This window comes from Phalacrocorax carbo, chromosome 3 (genome assembly GCF_963921805.1).
Source record: "Phalacrocorax carbo chromosome 3, bPhaCar2.1, whole genome shotgun sequence".
Taxonomy (NCBI): Eukaryota; Metazoa; Chordata; class Aves; order Suliformes; family Phalacrocoracidae; genus Phalacrocorax; species Phalacrocorax carbo.
In genome coordinates, this window is record NC_087515.1 from 62,183,785 (window position 1) to 62,208,612 (window position 24,828).

Sequence of the window (24,828 nt, forward strand, 5' to 3'; positions counted from 1 at the left end):
AGAAAGCTTACCTGGGTTCTAAATATTCAATATAGATGAACCTAAATCTTCCAGCTCCTGGATAAGAAAGTCAATTTGGATTTTCTTTTAAGGAACTTCAGTAGAGGGAGAAAAAGGAAGATGAGCGTAACAGAGAGGAGGTCTACACGTTGTTAACAAACAAGGGGCAAGGTGAAAGATTGGCCCACTCCCCCTCACCTTGCTCTTACATTTCTTCAAGTCCAGGGAACACCATGATTAAATAAAATCTGAATGTAAACAGACCCCAAAGAGATTTACTCCCTCATGACATAACTTTTTTCTTCTTCCTGTCCAAATCCTTTAAGACTTGCCTGTTCAGTCAGCATTATTTTCATGTCACATCCCTTCACACAAGGGATTTCTCTTCTATATAAGCACTTAGAAGGCCTCAAAAGACTAGAATGACAAAGAAAGCAGAGAGCTTTGCTTCAGCACTTACTCATCTGCCTTCAGCTCAGAAAACAGCTTTATCATGCTACCAGCCCACCGTACCACATTCAAATATCAAGCCCAACTATGCTGACCTCCAGGAGTAAGGCCCTTTAATTGCTATATCCAACAAGTGAATTATCTAAGTACTTTTGTCAAAGCTGTCTTTGACTCCTTAGCCAGAAAAATCAAACACCCATTTACAGCTAGGTCAGCTGGAGCTGACTTATTTGGCACAAGTGCTGAATGATGACAGCAAGCCTTCTATTCTCCAAAGGTTACTCCACCATCAGTATTGCATCACTTGCTTCACACATGTAATTTTCTAATTAAATTTCATGAAAACACTCTAAATATATGTGGCATATGAGACTGAAAGAGGGAAAAAAGGAATATTAAAGCAGAAGATCCAAGCCATTGCTGTGAAAGGCAATGCTGGAATTAATGCTATTGGTGCAGCCTGAATTCAGTTCCCTGTGTTTGCATCCTGCTGTTGTTTTCAATCACATGATGCACTCTGTTCTTCCCCACAGGATGCACCTGCTGTGGGAGGAACCAAGGTTGTGTAGCAAAGGAGTTCCTCATGGAGCAACACGCTCCTCTCCTTCCTTCCCTGTGTTGCACACTGGGTAGTTGCAAACTCTTGTTCTCTGCCACTTGAATTAGGACAGCAACTTACAGCAAAAGCACATTGTTGTCAACTCTATGGCCAAACATTAGTGAAGGCTAAGAGAAATACCACGCCTGCAGGTTTCACAAACATTTGGACTAGCACTCAGGTGCAGACTGCAGATATAGACACTTATATTTGGTTACCTGTGTGCAAGAATTTATGTGAGCCTGTGTCTCATCTTCTGCACAGTCTGCATTTGAGTATCTCTCTGGACTCCTGGGACTGAGTTGAGCACAGCTGAAACACAGTTGTCTGAAAGTAGGTGTCTACAGTTATCTGGGTATCTTAGGGAACCTCACTGAATTTTCTGAGGCATCAAAAGTGGCCTGGATATTTAGGCAGCCAAATCCTTTCCTAAAATCTTCTCTGACTGTGATGGGAGCTTAGACTCCCACTTCACACATTGATGCCACGCTTAGATACTTTGGATATAGGTCTCTATAATCTAGGGCTGACATATACTTTTACTGACAGCAGATAAACAGTAAAACTTGGGATTTTAGGATCCACCTAAGCCTTCAAAGGAAGCATTCTTGAGCAGGTATAGGCCCTTCTAGTTGCCCTGCTCCAGAGCTTGGGTCCTTCTGCTCCATCCCACCACAGACAACCCTGACTGTGACCTTCCTCTTCTCCACTCCTGACTTCTCATCTCTGCCTCAGTTTCATTGCCTCCCCATTCCCAGCCTGCATTCCTCACCTCATCCTGTTCTTTATCTTTTAATTGAACCAAACCCAATATATCTCTGTGAACTTGCTGTCAAAATCCCAATTTAATTCCTGTCCTCTCCATCCCCAGACCCACTTCTCTCAGTCAGCCAGTTTGTTGTCCTCTTCCACTTCTTCCACATTTTTCCCTCATATCTGCACTGGTTGTTACAGCAATAAGGCCCATCAACACTCATCTAGTCTCAGTCCCACACCCCCCTTATTTTAGACTCTGCATATGCAGAGAATCAGAATTAAAGGAAACACCTCTGCAAGCTACAGAAGAAAATATATAGAATTCATAATGTCCAGTGATGACCTCAATTCACAGCTGTAACTATGGAAAGCCTCTAGGATGAAACTCCCATGGATGGAGGTCCTTGACTTTATGGGATTTTAGCAAAGGGTGTGCACATCTCTTGTTGTGGGTAAGTATGGGCTGTCAGCTACTTTGGAAGGAGATTTGGAGCTAGGTTAAAGTAAAATAGCAACTCAAAATAAGCCATTTCCCCCCATGCCTCACCAAAGCAATGCACAAGATATGATGTTAGGGATATTTTTGGTAATCTGCTTACATTCTCTGAGAAAAGGCATTGACAGTACACTGATTTTTGCTGCCTGTACATGCAAGGAATTGAGGAAGAAGTTTTCTCACCTGTTTGACCTCCTCTCAAAGCTGTTATCTGAAGGGCATCTCTTTCTGGGAACTGCAAAAAATAAAATAATTTCTTAAATGACTGTTAGGATTGCGGGGGATAGGGGTAAAAGTAAGATTGATGTGGAGGCAAGGATAGCAGTTGGACTGTTTGTTGTTTTGTTAGTGCATTGTTTTATGAAATTAGTAGAGTTTGGCGGAAGTGTAATTGTTGAGTGGTATGCGAGGCGAAGGTAGAAAAATAGGCCTAGAAGTGAGAGTGTGGCTATTGTTATTGCTGTGCGGTTATCTCTTGTTTGGTAAGTTCTTGAATGATTAATCATTTCAGCAGAAAGCCTGTTAGTGGGGGTAGGCCTGCTAGGGAGAGTAGGGTTGCTATTAAGGTTGCGTTTATCATGGGGGCTTTTGTTCATGGTGTTATTATTGCGGAGAGCTTTAAGGCCTTGACTGTGTTGAGGGTGAGGAATACAGTGGCAGTTATTAGGGAGTAGAGATAGAAGGTTAATAGGGTGAGCTTTGGACTGTAAATGATGATAATAGTTATTCAGCCTATGTGTGAGATGGATGAGAAGGCTAGGATCTTTTGAGTTTGAGTTTGGTTTAATCCTATTCAGCCCCCCAGAGCATCAGAAGTGACAGCTATAGTGGTCAATAGAGCCGGGTCAAGCGAGTGTGATGTTAGGAAGAGAATTGTGATTGGAGGGAATTTTATTACTGTAGATAGCAGCAGGGCAGTGGTTAGGAATGAGCCTTGTAGTACTTCCGGGAATCAAAAGTGAAATGGTACTAGTCCTAGTTTTATTGCAATTGCTGTTGTTAGTAAGAGTGATTCTATGGGGTGATAAATAAAGGTATCATGGAATAGAATCATAGAATCGTCAAGGTTGGAAGAGACCTCTAGGATCATCAAGTCCAACCATCAACCCAGCACCATCATGCCTCCTAAACCATGTCCCAAAGTGCCGTGTCTACATGTTTTCTGAACACCTCCAGGGACAGTAACTCCACCACCTCTCTGGGCAGCCTGTTCCAGTGTGTGACCACTCTTTCAGTAAAGAAATTTTTCCTAACATCCAATCTAAACCTCCCCTGATGCAGCTTGAGGCCATTTCCTCTCATTCTATAGCTAGTAACTTGGGAGAAGAGACCAACACCAACCTTGCTACATCCTCCTTTCAGGTAGTTGTAGACCCTTCACACCACAGGAAGAACTACTGCTAGCCACAAAAAAAATGATGCACAAAAGAATTGTTACTACCATGGACACCTTCTATAATATGCTGCAACATAGCCCAGGAAAGCTCTTCACCGGACATAGCCACAGAACAGAACCACTTCTCTACATAAGATCTTTCTTCTGTGTTTTCCTCCCATGATTGCTACCTGTTTACCTCAAGCACAAGATGCAACACAGAGACTGCTAGTACAAACCCATGGCAAAAATATTAATGGAACAAATTCCATGAACTTTATACTAACTAGTAGCCTGGAGTGTTACTGCCCACACTTTTGTATTTGACATTTACTTCTTTACAACACAGACACTTGGCTTTCTTTTTTCAAGTGCGCTTGACTCTTCAGAGTTTCTTACACTGTACCTAGTTTGATGAAACAGCATTTGCAATCTTCTTATTTGGACATTATGTAAATGGAGCACAAGTCTGCATGCCCTGCATTGACAAACATCACCCGGAGTTCAACAGCTAGTATTAGGGAAGGCAGGGCATGCTGTTTGTCACCCTGAACTCTGTTTCTGTTGGGACTGAACCAGTCTGTAGGATCTGACTGTGCTCCACCATTCTGACACCTAAACTAAAGCCAAGAACTTGGAAATTATTTTTTTTTTGGTAGTGGAATAGTATCTCTTCAGCCTTTTGCTTAGAAATAGATCTCTTTTTCCTGTAGCACTAAAGCCAAAATGGATGGTTTTGGGATTCCTGCTTGGACTATGTATACTTTAATGTTAAAAAGCTAACCTAACGTTAAAAGCTAACCATAAAATTCCTGTCTCATAACTCGGTTACATATTTTATGGAGTTCCACACAGACCATTTTTACCATAATGTTCCCTCTTGTAATACTGCTATCAGATGTCTCCAGCTACAACAGGAGGATCACAGCAGACAAAAATCCCATCTGCATTATTTTTAGTCTGGGAACGGCAGTTCTTATTCCTCTACTCCCTGTTCTGGTTGTGGTGCTGATCCATCACAGAAAGCTGGTGGTTTGTTGAAGCACTACACCAGCACTGCTTATTCCTGGGCTGACTCATTCCTCACCCATACACCGCAAGTGATAATTTCAGCTTCCCATTACACCCAGGCAGGTCTCGACTCAGAGAACAAAATTTTTGCCATAGTGAGGCCAAGAGTTTACGGCACTTGGCTATCACAGGGGTGAGCTTTGAACAAATAGACGTAGGCAGCCCAGGATCCTGAACAACAGCTTATAGTAGATAAAAGAGTACTGAAGTTAAGGAGCCACTGATTTCAAGCGCCTCTTTTCCAGGACCTCCAAGCTCAAGGGCTCCCTAGAGGAAGATGGGATTATGATTGTTGGGAATTTTATCCTTCTGCCACCTGAACGTGTCCAGAGACACTTCTTCCCATAGGATTCCTACAAAGGGAACTGCCTTACAAAAAAGGCTGAGAAGAAACCCCAGTGGCTCACTGCCAAAAACTCCATGACAGTAATATTATCTTTTGCCCCTTAAATCCATTAATTTATTCTCTCTCACAGGAAAAAGAGGATGTTTTCAAGTGTCATTCATGCAATCCTACATTTCTGTTCGATGTAAATCATGCCTTCGATAATGAGCGCACGAGATGTTTCACCTGCCTACAAAGACATGTTCAAGGCAGCAGGCCTGCTTCTCCGCTGCTCTGCAGACTCAGGGGGTGGCAAGAGCTGTGTGGAGCAGGTGTGAAGAGCTGTTTTCTTGGTACACATTCCCTCTGCATGGCAGAATATGCTTGTCTCAGATGGAAAGCAGCACAGAAACTCATTCACCAAGCTAACTTGGAAACTCAGCCATGAAGTTAACCAAGTTCACTCTGAAGTTGGCTTCATTGACTGTCTGACCCAGCATGGCATTTCATGTCCATAACTGATCACATCCAGCTGCAAAACTCAGGTGATTAAAACGTGTTGCTACTCTGCTAGCATTAGCCAGATAGCAGTTACTGTGGCTATTGTGTGTCTCCACAAGGACAATTTCTGACTACAGGAAAAGGAAACCCACCTTGGTTAGGCGCTCTGGTTACATTTTTCTCTGAATTTTGTTAGCAGTCAGTCCTTATCACATGTGTCATCAGAACAGAGTGAAAACTTCAGAGGAACTTCTGAAGGCTAAAAATTCAGAGCATAAAGCAACTTTAAAAATAAAAAGTCTGACAATAATAGAGAGAAAAATCCATGGGAAAAGGGCAGGCAGTGTAGAAGTGATATAATCCTCATTTGGACAGCTGACTCTCATATACATACCCAACTGCAAGTCTCCGTGGATGTTACATGAACAATTGTTTTTCCTGTCTATCTGTTACTCAGAAATGCTGATTATGTAATCCTTTTTTTTTTTTTCCTATAGCATGCATTACTTTTACTGCTTTAATTTTTTTTTCATTTTCCATTTGCCATGATAAATATACCAAGTTAAATCTCACTTCTGAGTGAAGCCCATTCCAAATTCTTCATTAGGGGAGAGGAAACCGCAGATTATTTTCTGTTTCTAACTTGAGGTGCCAGAATATAAGTCTGAACAAATGGTTCACAAATCCCAAACAGGGTTTGATTCTGTTGAGCTCTGCTTCCTTTGCTGGCTAATAATATGAAAAGTTTTCTATGAAGGGTTTCGCACTTTCTAAACAAAACTTGCTCTTTAGCCAACCAGCTATTTACAGAACTGATCCAACGGCTGCTTGAAACTCCTCCTTCCTACCACCCACAAACCTCCCAACAACTTCCTTGACAGATGCTATGGTCCAAATTCAAATCTTGCACCTTTGGCATCACACAGGCCAAGCTGAAAATTATAAAAGTATATTTTTAAAAAGTTTTAAGGCCAAACCCAAGCAGATTCCAAGACAGATGATCAGAGAAGATGTTCTTATGATAAAGATTAGAGATCTGTCTGCTTTTCCACATGCTTGGTGCACAGTCTTGGGCCGTGCAATTCAACCTCATCATACGTAGGGCAGAGCCCTGCTTCCTCTGTGTACTGAGGAAGAGGTTTTGCACTCACCTTTCCCCTCACTCCTTCCAGTGTGAATTCTGTCTCCCTGTCATAAAGCTGTGACTTCACACAGCAAGAGCAGCTTGACAGCTTTGCCCGCAATTCACCAACCAACTCTTTTTAGCACAACTGGCCACAAGGTGAGAAAGTAACCACAGCATCATTTAAGAACTTTGCCAAGCGCTGTACTCTGAGGAGCACATGTTACATGATACGATATACAGATGCATACCCATCTTATGAGCCACAGACACCAGAAAACAAGGCATTTGAGAAGTCTTTGCGTGTGTCAAAGAGTAGAGCAGTCACTAGTTCTCCGTAGGTGTTCAGGGAGGATGAACTTGAGATAAAGACTGAAGATTTGTAGTTAGGTTATTCAAATGTCAGAGTCTGCTTTTTCCACATGCCTCCTGCTCAGAGCCCTTTGTGGACTGTGCAGTTTAACTCCAATAAAGCACAGATTGTACTGCTCTGACTCCCAGAAATGTGATAAAGGGCAATTTTTTTCCAGATGGACGAACACGAAGCTACAGTGAAGGTGCAACAGAAGCAGACCAGTCTTGTTGCTTACACTGCAAGTTTAGTGCAATTGAACAACTGCCCCCAATACAGGGAGATGGAAAATAAGGCAGAGCTTATTCTTCATGGAAGCCTTCTTCAAGGAAGGGAAAGGTAAGAAGGGGATGGAGAGGGATTAGCCACTCACAGTCTATTTAAGCTTAAATAGGAAGGTCACCAACAATCGATTTTCCGATTATCAGTTTAAGGAACGGTAGTTTAAAATTAAGTGTGCACTGCTCCACCCTCTAAGGTGCTCTCTCACCCCTCCATAATTCTTTCTGGTCCCTGGCTCTGAAGTCCTGCAGTGGCGTACAACATGAATGCAAGCCCTGACAGCAAGCTTGTCACACAGAAAAACAAAGATTGTGGGGCACATGGAGGGAAGGGAATGTAGGGACAAAGGTGCTGAGATTCAGATGTGAAGTGGTAGGGGGAAGGAGGATTGTTAATTTTGGCTGGAAATAATGAATAAAATCTGGCTTTTTGACTAGTGTTGGAGAAATGAAGGCCTTCAGAAGTGGAATTTCCCAGTCCTGCCCGACCCCACGAGCTCAGGACTTGGGTCAAGAGAAAGCTGTGCTGCTACAGAGAAAAGGAAGTTATTGGGTTAAAGACATGAGTGATAGGATCTGCATTTTTTTCTATTCACGATTACATATCAAGATTAACAGCCTTACTTAAAAAAATATTGATGTCACCATAGGGACTCAAGTTTAGCTCAGGTATTTATTTATTTTTTCTTCTATGTCTCTCATCTGTCAAAAACTCAGGCTGGCATAGATTTTTAAAAACTAAGCATCTCACTATTAGGACCAGGCCTATATGTAGGCAATGTCTGTATATCATGGAAGCATTGAACCTAATGCCTACAAACAGTAGCAAAGAGACCACCTGAGGGCTGGCAGACACCAGTGATACAATACCAGTGCGGTATTGCTCATTCTTGGTGATCACATCACTGCAGCAAGTTAAAAGCAGATTTCAGAGCACTTCTATTCATTGTTCTTCAACAGCACTGGGCAAATAGTACATATGCACCTCACTGGGGCTCTGTGATTCTTTCAACTTTGCAGGCACGCTGATGGCCCTCCACTTTTGTACTGTGGTTTTTGTAATTCTGTCAGACATCTCAGGGTGTTGATTAGCAGCAGCACGATGCTTTCTGGGATTTTCAAGGCTACCCCAAGCATCTCCATCCCTGGAGATTTTAAAAACCTGGCAGAACAAGGCCCTGATCAATCTGATCTATCTTTGAATTTGTCTCTGCTTAGGCAAGGGGGTTAAACTGGAGACCTCCAGAGTCCCTTTCAACCTAATTGCTTTGTGATTCTGTGACATGTACTTGAAGGCAGCGGCATTTTGGCCTCAAGCAGTTACTTACAAGACTAAAAGCTCCATCTTGTTATCTGCAGGCCCAGAGGGGTAAGAACCACAGCTTAGAATTCCATCTCAGGACCATGGAAAACGAAATCTAACCCAAATTTCAGGTAATTAGGTAATAACAGGTAATAAAAATAGGTAATAAAATAGTAGGTAATACTAGGTAATAGGTAATAAAAATAAAAACAGGTAATCAGGTAATTCAGGTAATAACACAGTATTACATCAGGGAAGCATTCCTGTAATTTTAAAAGCAGCCATGGCCCTCTCCAGACAGAAGGCAATGCTCTGGGAAGGCAATATATTTCTCCATGTCCTTCCTTGGTAATTAAGCATTGTCTATATCCAAAACAGCTCTGTAAACCTCCTTCCTTTCTTAATTATGCAATGCCACAGAAAGTTAAGATAGTGGAACCTGGACACAGCTAGTTTGCTCAGCATCATATTATTCAATACACTGTGGCACAGGGTCTCCCCAGGCTGGCAACATCCAGTCTAGGGCCCCAGTAAAACCCAGTCTCAGCACTGTATTCCCCTTATATTGTATTTAAAGTTGTCATTCAGTAGTTACAGAATGCATCCCAGGTGCTGGAGGAAATGGTGAATGCACATCTTTTGTTACTAGATGCTGACACCTTCACACTTGCTTTGCTGTGAATAAACTCATTTCACATCCAGAAAGCCCACTGCCAAGGAGTGTTCCATAAGGCATGGTACAATGCCAGGAAACTCTCATGAAAAAAAAACAACATAGTCTGTTTGTGGCTCCAAAGAATTTTAACAGACCCACAGCAAACCTGGAAGGAGACAAAGTCCTTGCTTTCAAGTCGTCCGAAGGCACCTCAAAAGACCTTTCTTAGCTGCCATATGGGAGCTGATTCATCTTTCACTAGGCATGCCCACTTCCCAGGCAGTACCTCCTGCACCGAGATCTGTGCATGTCCCAAGCAATCCTTCAAAGAATATGTGAAACAGCCACTGTGACTGCAAGACCTGGCATGCAGCTATGGGTACTAATGGCAGCCTAGCCATCTGATACAATCAACGTGGTTTTGCCTTCTCCTGCAGTCAGTCTTGTGATCACATGATATGCTCCAGAACTCATGGGGTATTTTTAGCAAAAAAAACCCCAACATAAAAGGGGACAAGGTTGAAGAGCAGAGGTTTTTCCTGGACATGGCTTTGTCACTTACAAAGGTCTGCTAACCCGCAAAGCCAGAGACCACCTCTCCCACAGAGTACTTGCAATGCTTTTGCACAAAACTGGTAACTTAGGAGTTACCAGCGTTTCAGAGATAAGTAGAAAGGTTGCTGCCATTTGATCAATGCACAAGTTAGGTGAATGAGAACTTCACCCAACAGGTGAGACACCAGGCTGGGGCCAGCTTAACAGAATGAACCTGAAATGCAACACCTTCATCTTCACAAGATTTGTGGCCAACGGGTGTTTAACAGGCAGCTCCTCAGGAATCCTTGCTCAGGTGGTTACAGGCTCTCCTCTCGCTGCCTCCCTGCCTCATCCATTCCAGCCAGGTTTCCAGGGTTGCTCAGCAAGCACATTCAAACAATTCCTTACCAAACACATACAGACTGATGTTTTTGCATGCTCTACTGCAGCTATTTTTTCATGCAAACAGTAAACACCATGCCCCTAACAGCTTGGAAATGTCTCCCCAGAACTGAAGTAGCCAGATCAAAAGCAGAAATATGTATACAGCCCAACTCAATTTTTCAGAAAATATGAGTCAGGTCCCCAAAATCAAAGGGTTGTACTGGTTCTGGTCAAATGTAAGGTCAATAGTGCTCTGCCTTGGCTGGACCGAGCTGCTCATTTATTAACTTTGCTTGCCCAGACACAAGCAAATATCTTAGGACTGCTCTCCCCTCCCACCCCAGTGACACTTGCACTGTGCTCCTGCAGCCCCACAACCTCTTGTCCCACCACCCAGCAGGTAACCAGGTAGTCAACAGAACTCCCATTCCTGTATTGACTCTGTTAATTACAAAACCATTCCTTCCTCTTTTCCCTTGCCTCTCACACTTGGTCTTGGTTTTTGGTAAGGTTTTTTTTGTTTGTTTGTTTGGGGTGGGGTTTTTTTCACTTCTTTTTCTAAAAGTTTCTCTTGCTGTGCAGCTTCCTCTGTGCTTTGCAGGCCTCCTATGAAGCTCTCTGCTACTTGCAGTTCTCTTGTCTACACAGGGCTGTCATGGAGCACAGACACCTGCAACAGTAACATAACTGAGCTGAAATAAATAGCATTTCACCCATGAACTACATTTGAACCAAAGATTTCAGAAACAAAGGGTATGGATTATTTTATATACTCAGTCTTGCCAAAGTAATTAAGCCTTTGTATCACCACCCACATAGGTTAAAAGAAAAAAAAAAGAAAGCTATGACTATATTAGTAACCCTTAATTGCTTTCATGTTTTTCATAATGAAAATTTTTCACAGGATGTGAAAGCACATCCTCACTATTTGCCATGACAGGGAGCGCAGCTCGCTACGGGCACGGGATGGCACACCGAGGGCCCACCTCACGCTCCTATCTCCCGTCGTACAACACCCTTACGGTATCCAAATCCCCTACTTGTGTGGGAAAAACAAAATTAGGAGGGCAGCTGTTTGGGCTGCCTTTCAGGACACCGGTACTTCAGCCACCAGCACACCGGCAGGCAGGCTTTTGCGATCCCCCAGCCGATCTTCGCAATCCCAAAGGCACTGCAGATCGGGTTCAGTTAAACTGGAAACCTTCCAGTCCCTGCGCAGCTTGCAGAGAGGAGGAAGAAGGACGGTGACACCTCGCGGCTAAACTCCTTCATTACCTCGCCCTGGAGGAGGCCCACGGCGCTGCCAAGCGCAGCTACAGGGCACGTTGCCCGCTGAGCACCCCAGTGCCCGGAGAGCTGGCGCGTCCTCCTCAACTCTCCATCAGGTTTTAGGTCTTTCCTGGCAGGAAAACCTGCACGAGTGGGAAGGGGACAGACCCACGGCCGCCGGGTACCCCACCGCTGCCGCCCTCCCGCCCCCGCGCATGCGCGGCGGGTTGCCCTGGAGACGGCTGCCGCGGCGCGGGCGGCGTTGCAGCTCCCTCCGGCGCCCGCGGCCGGACCCCGCCATGCTGCCCGCCGCCGGCGGCCCGGAGGCGGCCCCCGCCGGGCCCTACACCTACTGCAGCCGGCCCCGCGCCCTGCCCGCCCGCCCCAAGTACCGAGCGCCGCCGCCGGACGCCGCTGAGCCGTGAGTGCGGGTGTCCGGCGGGCCGGGCCGGGCGGCGCCGTCCGGCCCGCCCCGCCCCGGGAGGGAGAGGGTCCTTCGGGGGAACTCGCACCTCTCGTCTTGCGAAGTCCTTCTGGCTCGTCGAGGCGTTAGCGTACGGGCTGCAGCTCTGTAACTACAGCGGTCTGTGCTCGGTGTTGCAGGGAGAAGGAACCCGTTCGCTACGCCAACCTCATGTATGACAGGAGAGTGGTGCGCGGCAACACTTACGCCCTCCAAGTCGTACCTGTGGTATGTTTCTTTTATGCAGATCATACGACAGCTTTGTTGAAAAGTAATAGGTAAGGCGGGAAAACGGTTCCTCGTTAATAATTTTAACGACCGAAGTTGTAATTTCCCCTAATATATTTCACGCAGTTGCAAGCTCTCCAGTTAAACTAGCACACGACTGTTTTCAGCCTTTCTTTAAAGCACTTAGTTTCCCATGAGCTTCTGTAATTGATTATTTTTCCCCATAAGTACTTATGTTTTCCCCTCCCATTTCTTTAGTGTAATGATACTGAGCACAAGTCATCGCTGCATCATCGGTTACCATGTGCCTCCGCAGGTGTTACCAGTGAGAATAGCACCTCTTGGGAAATTAAGCTTTGGGGGAGATTTTGGCTTACCCTACTAAAGAAGCAGAGCTAGATGGTCCAGCCGTATACAAAAGCTGCTTATGCGGAGGCAAAAGTATTTTACTTCACCTGATACAGTGGTAAATGGTTTAGTGATACTCAATTTTCAGAGAATATTTCCATATAGCTACTCTGATCATATAAGAGTTTAAAGCAGCCTGTATTTTTAAAAGCTACCTTGTGGAAATAACTTTGTGTTGTTCAATAGCTGTGTGTTAGAGTGACTTTCACATATGTCCTGTTTAAGAAGCTCAAAAGTGATCCTCATTTCAATCCACAAACACACTACCAAATCTAAAAGTTAGGGTGGGTTTCTTTTGCTTCATCAGCGACAAATTTTTACCTAGCAAATAATTCTGTTGATAATATGGTAACTGGATTTCAGTCCATTTGACCTTCTTAAAGCTTTACCTAGAAACTCTCGCTGGTCAGCAAGAACATGCCATTTTAATACACTTCATCTCGCAAAGCAAAGTCCTGTATATAATATCTACTTCCAAATAGCAACTGATTGCTTTTAGTATGAGAATCCATTAGTATGTGCCTATAGGCAGCTAGCATACCCAATTAACTTCACACCCCACAATCTTTAAAATAACTGAAAATGTAGGGTCAGGACCCAGAAAAAGTAAATTCAAAATGCTACAATTGTAGAATTGAAATCAAAAAACAACCTTCATTTTCCTTTAGAGAGAAATTGTTATTATTTCCAAGCACAAAATGTATTCTGTTTTGTGGTTTTGTTTTTCATCCCTGCTCAGAGTACCCAACCCAGTCCCCTTGAGATTCAAAGGCAGAAGGAAGCATGGAAAAGAGCACAGGCTAGAAAGCGCGCAGAAGAGCAAATGCAACAAAGAACACCTGAGCCTGTGGAAGGCAGAGAGCATATTCATGTGCAAACAGGTATAAAAGGCTGATTGTTAAAAAAAAAATTATCTGAAAACAAAAACTTGCTGATTTGTATTCACTTACTAAATGGATGATGCATTTGGTAGAATCACATAGGGTTAAGGTTAGAATCACAGAATTCTAGAAACAGAGGTTCTCCTATCCTTTCCATTATGACCCCTTAATTTTAGCTGTATTTAATAAACTTAGCTAATTAGTGACATTTTTCCAGAGGTTCTCTTTCTCAGTTGTCAGTGTCTGTTCTCAAACACTAGTCAAGACTTCTTCATTTATTCTTTCCTTTCCAGTATCATCAAAGAAGTTTGGTATATGCTTAAATTTGAGGTTTTTTTAAATTCTGCTTAAGACTACAGTCGTATGTAGGAATAAAGCTACTATTAAAAACTGGGGGGATACACCCTAAGTTAGAATAGGAAACTGCCCTATTTGTGGGAAAACAATTTTATTTGTAGGAAAAACAAAATTTGGCAGTGGGATAGTCATGAGGGGGGTGTAATGTATTGCTGTGCCCTCTGAAAATCATTTCAGCTTGGACTGACTTACAAACTGGGAAAACAGGTGTGTTACATGCTAATCAGACATGGCCTTTGGCTTCTGAACATTCCCTCTGCCCCAGCCCCACTGAACCTCCTACCCCACCTCCAACGCACACAGCAACTTTTCACCTTTCAAATACTGTTGGATGCAGAAGGAGGCTATCTAGTGTGGAAGTCTTGGTCTCATGTCCTTACCACTGACTAGTGCGGATGATTTTAAGCACTCCACAGACTTTATTACCTGAGCCAGGCTATTTATCTCTGCAGTAGGAGACAGTTATAATTTAAATCAAGCACATGTTGTTATAGATGTTTGGTTACCTCAGAGCCACTTCTGGTGGGGCCAGAAGTAGAATATTCTTTAAACCCAACAGAACCAGTATTCTGGTTTCATAGAATCACAGAATGTTCTAAGTTGGAAGGGACCCACAAGGATCATCGAATCCAACTCCTGTCCCTGCACAGGACAGCCCCAAAATTCACAGCATGTGTCTGAGGGCATTGTCCAAGGGCTTCTTGGATAGTGTCAGGCTTGGTGCTGTGGCTGCCTCCCTGGGGAGCCTGTTCCAGTGCTCCACCACCCTCTGGGTGAAGAACCTTTTCCTAATATCCAACCTAAACCTCCCCTGGCGCATCTTCCTGCCATTCCCTTGGGTCCTATAATTGGTCACCAGAGAGAAGAGATCAGGGCCTGCCCCTCCTCCTCCCCTTGTGAGGAAGCTGCAGACCACAATGAGGTCTCCCCTCAGTCTCCTCTTCTCTAGGCTGAACAAACCAAGTGACTTTAGCCACTCCTCTTATGGTTTTCCCTCTAAGCCCTTCACCAACTTTGTGGCCCTCCTCTGGACACTCTCTAGCAGCTTTGTATCCTTAATGTACTGAGGTGCCCAAAACTGCACACAGCATTCGAGGTGAGGCCGTGCCAGCACAGAGCAGAGCGGGACAATCACGCCTCTCAACTGGCTGCAGCGCAGTGCTTGATGGACCCCAGGACTTGGTTGACCCTCTTGGCTGCCAGGGCACACTGTTGGCTCTTGTTCAACTTGCCATTGACCAGAACCTCCAGGTCCCTCCCGGCAGAGCTGCTCTCCAGCCTCTCGTTCCCCAGTCTGTATGTACATCCAGGGTTGCCGTGCCCCAGGTGCAAAACCTGGCACCTGCCCTTGTTAAACTTCATATGGTTGGTGATTGCACATACAGTGGAGAAAAAATTATGTTTTCAATATTATGGATTAGTAGATGGGCAATCATCCCTTTTTAAAATTGTCCTATCCTGTTGACTATCAAGAATTGTTTATTCTGCAAGGTGGGCTGAAGTCTAGACTCTGACTTTTGAAACCTACTAAGAGAAATGCCCTTTTAGGAAGTGCACCAGACATTACAGAGAACGTGGCGTCAGATGGCCTATGCGGCAAACTGATCTATGTTTTAAGTTGAGGTGTCTTTTTTTAACTTTATAGAAGACAGTTTATTGCACTCTTTGGATATAATTCACCTTGTAAAGTCATCAAAAATAGTTGAGAGTTAAAATTAAAAGAATCCAATTTACAGGATTTGTTGTGCTTTTGTTTCTAGAGCTGTATTTGGAAGAGATTAGTGACCGGATAATAGAGGTTGATATAGAGTGTCAAACAGATGCATTTTTGGACAGACCACCCACTCCACTCTTCATACCAGCCAAAACGGGAAAAGATGTGGCCACGCAAATAGAAGAAGGAGAGGTATGAAGCAAAGTCACGTCTACAAGTGCTTTCAAAACATGTCTCCCGTACAAAACACATTTCTGATGCAAAATTGAGGCAGAAACGGAAAGGAACTTATCCTCACAGAACATGCCAAAAAAACCCACAAAAAAGTCCTTGATGTCTGCTGTGAGGTTAAGTGGAAAATTAAGGAAGGTACTTCTCCATGTGCACTGGTTCTGCTGCTTTCAGCTAAGAACTACAATGTGGAGAAATCTCTCTGTAGAAATACAGCTTTCAGCTTACACATTTCTACAGCTCTCCCCTGTAGAAATACTGTCCAGCCTAAGAAGGTGTTGGGAACGCAGAGGTGAGCAGAAATAGGGTCCTGGTGAGTGCTCTGCTTCTCCCTGGCAGCCCCCACAATGGCTGTGGTAGGGTGTGCGGTGTGTCACTCATTTACCCCCCAGGCTGCATTCATGCCTCTTGCCTTAGCTGACACTGGGCCCCCCACCTGTACTTCTCAGGCCTGCCTTCAGCACGAGGGCTTTGTTCATCCTCCTTTTGTCCTTGCCAAGAGGCTAAGAGTGATTGTGATCGAGGGATATTTATCTCTGTTTCACTAACTCCTATCCTCAGTTGTTTGACTTTGATGTTGAAGTCAAGCCAATCCTGGAAGTGTTGATCGGGAAAACGGTTGAGCAAGCTTTGCTGGAAGTCATGGAGGAAGAAGAGCTGGCCCAGCTGTGGGCACGTCAGCGTGCCTACGCAGAGCTGCGTAATGCAGAACTTGCTGAAGTACAGCGCCTGGAAGAGCAGGACAGGCGATACAGAGAGGAGAAGGTAGGCCTTAGAATCACGGAATGTCCTGAGTTGAAAGGGACCTGCAAGGATCATCAAGTCCAACTCCTGTCCCTGCATAGGATAACCCTGAAATTCACACCATGAATTTCCTGACACCATGACTTATTAGGAGCAGAACAGGCCTGTCTGCACGCTTGTCAGAAGAGAGAAAACTATTTCCAGTACTGAAAGATAAGCAGTGAAATAAGCTGGATGTGCCCAAAAGGTTATTTTCAAGTTTGATATTCCTCAAAGTATTTTGGTGCTGTACAGCTGCACTCTGCCATTTGCTCTCATGCAGCAGCGCCATGCTGTTTTGTTTATTTGGAGCAGTTGCGTTCCAGTGACCTGGTGTACGCAGACACCTCATCGAGAGGCCAAACCCAACAGTACCCTTTGTACCTGGTGCGGTTATTACTCAAGCCTTTTCATTATAACAAGTGCTAAATGAATAGTCACAGAGCTTGAAAGTGAGAGAGGCACTTCCTAATCTTTCACACTCAATGCATGCACCTACTGTATGTGCACACATACCTCTCAAGATCTGCAATTATTAAGCTATATTAGTACTATCTAGTAAATACAAAGGGCAAGCCTTAATTACTCACTATTCATCAGCCTTATATATTTGTGGTTTTTCCCATGTTTTCCTGAACCACTTTGAGTTTTAATCTTTAATTACATGAAATAGGGTATAAAATTAGAAAGATTAAAAGTTCAGGAAGTCCTGATCCAACTTCATCTCATACCAAGGCCAATGATCAGCTTTATCTGCAATAATAAAACAGACAGCCATGAGATCAATGCATACTAAGGTATTGTGTTCAATACTTTGACACGATTGTGATAAATGCTTACTAATGTATGCTAACCAGAGAAGGGTTTCATTTGTCCAGCTACAAGGCCCTTATTTTACAGACTTGCCAAAATAAAAAGGTATACCAAAGGAACGTGTTTCCCTCTAACCCTTGTGGATTTTAGTACTCCACAAGTACAAGCACTTGTTCACATGAGAAATTTTTGTGAAAGCTGGAGGCCATAAGTATCGGTACTCTTGATTATCTTTGCCATTTATGACTCTAACACTGCGATCATTCTTCAAAGTCTAGATTAATGGAGTAACAGCTAAAGGCCTGAGAGTTTTATATGCAATATTGTCTTGACAGGAACGTCGCAGAGTCCAGCACATGCAAATGCTGCAGAAACAGAAAGAGACCACAGAGAAAATTGCAGCTCGGGCATTTGCTCAGCGTTACCTGGCTGATCTCATTCCCTCTGTCTTCAACAATCTTCGTGAGAGTGGGTTTTTTTATGACCCTATAGAAAGAGGTTTGTATTTTTTTTAATATGTGAACTAAGTAATATAAAGGTCAAAACAACCATAAAACATAGCTTATTGTCCTATGATTTAGAATAGTGTCACAAGACTTTATTCATTTACATTTGTGGCTGCAGAGAGGGCTTCCAAACGCAAATTTTTAAAACAAACGTTACTGGTCATCGGTACAAGTAGTCAAGAATAAGCAAGAGCTGACAGTGTTACAATGAGAAGAGCTGCTTTTGAATTGGAGAGAAATAAATGGGCGGTAAGGATTGGTAGAGGGGTGAGAGAAAGAAATCCAAACTGAAGTAAACGTATTGTGATAGGACAGGCAAGGAAATCTGTATGTCATTCTGAATCTTTGTTAATGATTATCAGAGCAATGGAGAAATTAGTTGATTATAATTAGGCTCTGAAAATAACTTCAGAGTTGTACATCGGTGACTTCCAATCTTTTAGAATCAACACCATTCCTTATGGGCTACCTTGCTGCACCCCTGTTCCCAAGTCTCTGCACAGCTGCCCAGACCACAGCTTAGGAATGGATACACTCTCTCCAGAATGAGTCTCAGGGCAATACACTGAGTGTATTTTGCAAACAGGTCATGCTTTGGGACCACAGCCTACAAAGAGCACGATTTGAGAAGTACATGGGTAAGCAAGAGCTCTTTAGTCAGAGGGAACAAATGCTTTCAGCAGACAGAAGCCAGACGTCTTTGGAAAGCAAGGCAGGAAATGTTATTCTCCTGACTTGTTCAGGATAGTTATTTTCATCTCGCTAGAACATTACTGTGTGTCTCATCTGTGCTAGCTAGCCTTTCAAGGGTGCCAGACCCCTTTGAAAATCACTGCAGTTGAGAGGACTCTGGTCTGGATCCATAACAATGAGGAACCTCAGCAAAAGAGGCGGGAGATAAGAAACCCAACAACACCTGAGAGATTTTGTCTGGCTTTTGCAAAGCAAGTGTCTTTTGGCAAGGATATGCATCCCTTAATGATCGTAGCAAATGAAAAACAGCCCCAAGATCCTGTTGCTCATCCTTAATAAAAAGACTTTTCTCTCTTTTCTCTCTTTTCTCTCTTTTCTCTCTTTTCTCTCTTTTCTCTCTTTTCTCTCTTTTCTCTCTTTTCTCTCTTTTCTCTCTTTTCTCTCTTTTTCTCTCTTTCTCTCTTTCTCTCTTCTCTCTTTTCTCTCTTTTCTCTCTTTTCTCTCTTTCTCTCCCTTTTCTCTCTTTTCTCCCTTTTCTCCCTTTTCTCCCTTTTCTCCCCACTCTGTCTACCCACACTCTGTCTCTCCCCCCCCGCCCCGTCTTATGCTTACAGATATTGAGACAGAATTCCTTCCATGGCTGATGACAGAAGTGGAAGAAACACTAGAAAGGAAGATTCTGGGGAGGATAGTTCTTGACTGTAAGTCACCAAATCCTGGAATGTAATCTGGGCTGCTTGATGTTCTTGATTGTTTTCCCCAGTCAGACAAATATCACATTTACAGGGTCATTGTGGGTTAAGGTAGAAGGTGTCATTTTAGCAAGAACTCCACGTACCCGTGGCTTTTGTGTTTTGTTTTGGGTTTTTTACTATATTAAGACATTTTTAGGTTGGAAAACTACTACTACATACACCTAGGGAATTGATTTTCAACTGAAATAATGAAGCGTCAGTCATGCTGCACTACCCTCTCTCTGCTGTCTCTTTACTGTTTGAGATGTGTTGGTGCTGGGAGATGCAGTACGTTTGGCAGGAGCAGAACAGTTAAAGAGCACCAAGTCTTTTCTCTGCTATAAAACTTCTGTTTCTCATGTGTTGCACAGCCATCATTGCTGTGCTGTTCTCTGTAGTGTGCCTGATTGTGCCAGTGGGAACAGAAAAGCCCATTCTGTCTACAGCCACATGTGTATACCATGAAAGTCCCTTAACTCGTTTGTGTAAGCTCCCTGAGCTATGGAATATGTTCACCCTCCATGAAAGGAGGAGAGGGGGGTAATCGTAGGCCATGGTCGACTGAGAAGTCAGGTGACCAACACTTTTCATCAAAACAAGGGCTTGCCTCCTCAGCAGTCAATAATCATGTTCTTGCTTTTGAAATAGATTAAAATATCGGTGGTCTTTTGGGCTAGTTCAAGCTAAGTGTTCAAGTTCTTTTATTACTCAGTCTTCAGAGGCTGTAGCTGAAATACCTGAACAATGTAACATCTGTCTTGTGTAGAAACACAAAATTATGATGAATGCATGTGGTCCACCGTGGTGGTCCTAGATCAAACCACTTTTTATACTTGCGTTACATCTTTCATTCGTATGGTTTTCCTCCTACTGTGATTTTGGGTTTGAATTATCTTTGTGTTTGTTTCCTTTGTGTTTATTTTCAGTTTAACCAGGATCCTTTGTTAGGGTATAATTTGGATAATTACAGCTGGTCTGTTAGGTATTTTATCCTATGATGTATGTGCTGGTATATACGCTCAAGGATCACTTCTTCATGTAGCTCTTCAGAAGGGAGGGAATTTTCTCTCCTTTTAAGAAAGCAGTATTGTATGTGACTACTGAATAAACATCCCAAGGAGAATGTTGCTACAGGATACACTATTAATGAGAATATCTATCATATTCCTGTTTAAATCTTTATTCTTTTTAACCAGATATCATGGTCTTGCACCAGTTCTAAGATAAACAGAGCAGCTGGAGCAGGTCAATAAGTAATACCACCAGCCCCTGTTTTTCTGTTTCCTACCTTACACCCAATCACCAACTGTTGAGAAAACATCACCCCTGTAAGAGGAACTGCAAACTAGATTCTCCAAATTTTGTAGAGGCAGGCCCAGCCTCTGCTGAGATAGTCTGTGGCTTCTTCTCCCCTTTACGCAGAAGCATAGGAAAAATCTCTGAGGATCTATTTTTAGCCTGTTTGAATGAATATGCTAATTCAAGAATTTATTTTGTCACTGTCTGATAAAAGATTTGTGAACTACAAGGGAAGCGCCCACAGTATAAGGGGGCTATGTTTTTCCTCTCAGAGATGACCATTCCGACTTTAACTTGCTAAAGTCAACCCATGAATTAACAATGAAGCTCTTTGTAGTACCTGTAGGTTGTCCTATTTTCTGTGTTAAACCTCTCTTCCTTCATAGTTGGCCTCTATTTTTCATATTTAAATGATGTATATCAAAGTGAGTGTTGACTTTTTTTTTGTTGTGTTCTTTGATTTGTAAGGGGTATAATGTTTAGAAAAATTTGTGAAGGCTAAACAGCAAAAGTAATAAAGAGTAGGTGCTTTACTGCTGCTTTTCAGAAAGAGAAAATCTTTTAATGACTCCCATTGTTCCGGCATTTCCCACTGCCAAACCATCATGCTGTGTGCAACCTGACTAGTCCTTGTTCCTGGCGGGGTGACCCGCTCTGGAAGTGAGGAACAGCTGTGAGGAAATCAACAAAACAATTCAGGTGAACCCTTTCAAATCACTGCTTGCAGCGTAAACTGCTCATTTAACTGGAACTAGGCTACAGCAGAAGGGATCATTTTTCTCATTCAAGTATTCTTTCATTTTTAGTGTTATTTCGGGGTCTTTTCCCTATTTAAGAAGTTATCAGTCAGTAATACATAAAATAATCTCAAATTATAATTTTTTTTTCCCATGTTTGTTAATGGTGCCTTTCTCTGTTTCAGCCTTGATTTGTTCAGTGGTTGAAAAACGCTTAGATGCATTTAGCCATCAACCTCTGTCTGATCAGGCACTTGCTGAAGAGCTGAGGCCAACAGATGCAGCACCTCAGGTGGCCAGTGAGACAGAGGCTGCTGACCAACCGGTCACAGAGGAAGAAGAGACTGATCAACCTGTTGCTGAGGAACAGCCTTCACGTCACATCTCATTCCAGTTAGAAGAATCAGATCAAGCAGGAACAGAGGATTTGGAAACTGACTAACAAGCAGGCAAGTCATCAAGTAAATGGAGATGAATGAAGAAGCTGAAAGAAGAAATTAATTCCTATCTATTTTAAATTATTGTGCCCAAGTCATGGTGAAGGATGAACCTAAGTAACAGTTGAGCATTAAAGCATGTTTTCCATATGCTGACATTGCTGGTTTCAGGCTGTAAGAATCCAGCTAGAGGTTACTAGTGCAATGAATGGCAGTGAAATTCTATCCCCTTCCACACAATCCAATACATCAAAAACCTGGGATGTTTACAGTTGAAGAGTAATGCTGTCCCCCACCCTGTGCTCAAAGGTTTTGAGACGGACATTGAGAGCATCCTAATAACCTTTGCAAGTGCTTCGGTAATGTTCTCAGAACAGAATTTCCTTACTTTCCTTATTTTGAAAGGTTGCTGCTACAGCACTTTCAAAAGTTTCAAAAGTTTCAAAAGATACATTTCTTTTCACTTATGTTAGTCCTGACAAACTTGAACGGGCACCTCAGCAGGTAATAGAACAAAGGCTGTTGTTCCTGAAGCTCTTCAGGTTCAAAGAGTTATCTGCCACTGGGAGTTTCTGCCAGTGCAAAACCCTCCTCAGCCTCCTGACTCCCAGAGCGCTGGTGGGAGGCTGGAGCCATGTGCTAAGTCCAGCCTCAGTTTTCTTTGTAATCGTCCTTTCCTGATGGTTCACTGGAAATGGTACCAGGCATGACTAACAAAATGCGCCGGCACCGCCACATGTATCTGTCTGTTCACAGGCCAGCTCCACAAGTAGGGCATTCCCCCTCATAAAATTATATCTGCACTCCATCGCAGCAACACTGTTTCCTTGCTAGCTGCGCCTGTGGAAGAAGTCCTGCCTTGTCCAGACTGTGTTGTGCTACCTCCTCTCTCAAGTTAGAGGAGCTTTGTGCTATCCCAGCAGGCCAGATCCCACTCTGAGAGTGGGATTTCAGGAATGACACTTGAAGAGACGAGTACCTGCTCCACATCTCATACCCTCAAAAGGGACGTCCAGACTTTTCACTGGGCTACTTGTACACGTGGCTTAACAGGCAGACCCTTCCTGGGCTAGGACGTCCAGAGATAATCAGGGCTGCAATTGCTTATGTGGAAAACTCCCTTGGAAGGTGTCAGGCATTCACCTGTCCCTGTAGGTAGCTGAAAATCAGAAATAATGAGATGTAAGCACCAACAAATCCACTTGGTGGTTTGATGTAACATGAATGTGTTAAAACTGAGTGTCTGGAGTCACATAGTACAGATTGTAGATAGACACACCCGTGGATGCTTTTCAAAGTTGGAATATTCCTCTGTAAGCTCCTTCTCTGTGTGCTAAGTTGACAGTATTTCAACAAAGTGGGTTTGCTTTTTCATTTATGATTGATTCTTCAAAGCATCCAGCAGAATGTGTTACATGTATGAAATTACGGTAGTCAGTGCTCACTACATCTGTCTATAAGTTTCTAAGAATAATTTATTTTTATGCATATGACTGAAATTGAAGGCTTGAAATGAGACCCTGGTCTAGGCATTAAAGTCAGTGGGAGGATTACCTCAATTTCAGTAGGACCAAGATTTTGCATTGGGTTTTTTTTTCCCATGATGATGGAGACTCCTGACATGACTTCAGGTAAATAAGGTAAATAACTTAAGACTAATTTTATCTAGAGAAATGAAAAGGTTTTGTGACATGATTCATGAGAATTGTAAATGTTTCAGCTCATTTTTGGAACACTGTATGTCAGTTCTAAGGATTCCTCATTACCGATTCATTATTTTGTCATGTATTTACAGGAGACTTAGCATAACCTAGAGGACTGCCATGGATGATTCCTGAAAAATTCAAACAAATGCTGACTTGTATATTTGCTTTTGGAACGTTTCAATAGGCAGGTGATCACCTGGAATAGTTTCATTTTTGTTACTCCTGCTCTGTGTTTGATTTCTAGAAAATTTACTTGAAGTGTTGAATTATTCTGTATAAATAGGTTGTGGCATTATTGTGTATTTTAAAATTATTATTAAAAAATAATTAATTGTATGCTCTGCGTTTTTTATCATTAGAGTGTATAGATACAACTCAAGCATTATGTATTGTGGTAGAATGTGCTGTAACAGGTTATGATTTTATGGGGCCGTACAGCCATGAAGCTTTCTTTATACTGCACTGGCAGTTTTCCATTAATAGCCCTGTACTTGAATTCAGCCCCAGACATGGGCAGGCTGGCAGAGGAGGGAACCCCTTGCACCCTGTCAGTCACTGGAGAAGCGGAAAACAGTGAGCAACAGTAAGGAGGAGAGGGATATGGGGCAATGGCGTAGCTGTCCCGTTTGGGGTGATGCTGGCAGATATGCAGGCTCTGCGGCACAGGCCTTGCCGCTGCCAGGGTGGCTCGGGGGCTGGCACACAGGTGGCTGGGGGAGCTGCTCCAGCCGAGCCCAGGTGTGAGCACCACATCCCTCACACCACCTCCCCATGGGGACCCCTCCTGACACCATTCCCCTCCAAACCCCCTTTCTCTGGCCTGTGTCCCCAGCAGCAGCTGTCCCTAGCAGGCAGGTGAGGCTGCGGGGTGGCCAGCTCCGCACCCACAGTAGCATAGGGAAGGCTCGTGGGTTTGCAGCTCCTGCTCCCTGCTCAGAACCACAGCAGCATCCCTTCAGCCTGCGTGTGGGTGCAAGGGGGAGTGGAGAGGAGAGAGAGGGAGGCGGCGCCGCAGGCACTAGAGGGCAGGATGGGCCAAGGCAATCTGGCTGTGGAGACGTGTAGAAAGACACTGATATCACCCGTTGCACGTTGCAAGCCCTGCACTAGTGACACCCGCCTGGACTTCCCTCCTCTGATAAACCCAGATAAAAAGGCATCAACTCTTTGCAAAATCTCCTTATAACACGGGGACCCAACTCATGGTGTCACCCAGCGTAGTGCACACTAAGATGACAAAATTGCTGAATGGTTTGGGTTGGGAGGGACCTTTAAAGATCGTCTAGCCCAACTCCCCTGCTGTAGGCAGGGACGTCTTTCACCAGATCAGGTTGCTGAAAGCCCCAACCAACCCTGAAGACT

At 43.6% G+C, this 24,828-nt stretch overlaps 1 protein-coding gene and 1 pseudogene across 1 annotated transcript; one reads left to right on the forward strand and one right to left on the reverse strand.

The window, feature by feature from the left end:
* Nucleotides 1–2,557: 2,557 nt before the first annotated feature.
* On the reverse strand, nucleotides 2,558–3,390 carry LOC135312788 (NADH-ubiquinone oxidoreductase chain 2-like; annotated as a pseudogene).
* Nucleotides 3,391–11,714: 8,324 nt separating this feature from the next.
* On the forward strand, nucleotides 11,715–23,794 carry RSPH3 (radial spoke head 3). Its single transcript, XM_064447120.1, has 8 exons — nucleotides 11,715–11,897; nucleotides 12,080–12,167; nucleotides 13,315–13,456; nucleotides 15,574–15,719; nucleotides 16,320–16,523; nucleotides 17,690–17,852; nucleotides 19,168–19,254; nucleotides 21,509–23,794. The coding sequence occupies exons 1-8, from the start codon at nucleotides 11,776–11,778 to the stop codon at nucleotides 21,763–21,765; spliced, it is 1,209 nt and encodes a 402-aa protein (XP_064303190.1). The 5' UTR covers nucleotides 11,715–11,775; the 3' UTR covers nucleotides 21,766–23,794.
* The last annotated feature ends 1,034 nt before the right edge of the window (nucleotides 23,795–24,828 follow it).

Coding starts and splice junctions, on each gene's coding strand:
- RSPH3 (XM_064447120.1), top strand. CDS start 11,776: ATGCTGCCCGCCGCCGGCGGCCCGGAGGCGGCCCCCGCCGGGCCCTAC. Junction 12,168..13,314: donor CCCTCCAAGTCGTACCTGTG/GTATGTTTCTTT, acceptor ATCCCTGCTCAG/AGTACCCAACCCAGTCCCCT. Junction 13,457..15,573: donor GCATATTCATGTGCAAACAG/GTATAAAAGGCT, acceptor TTTTGTTTCTAG/AGCTGTATTTGGAAGAGATT.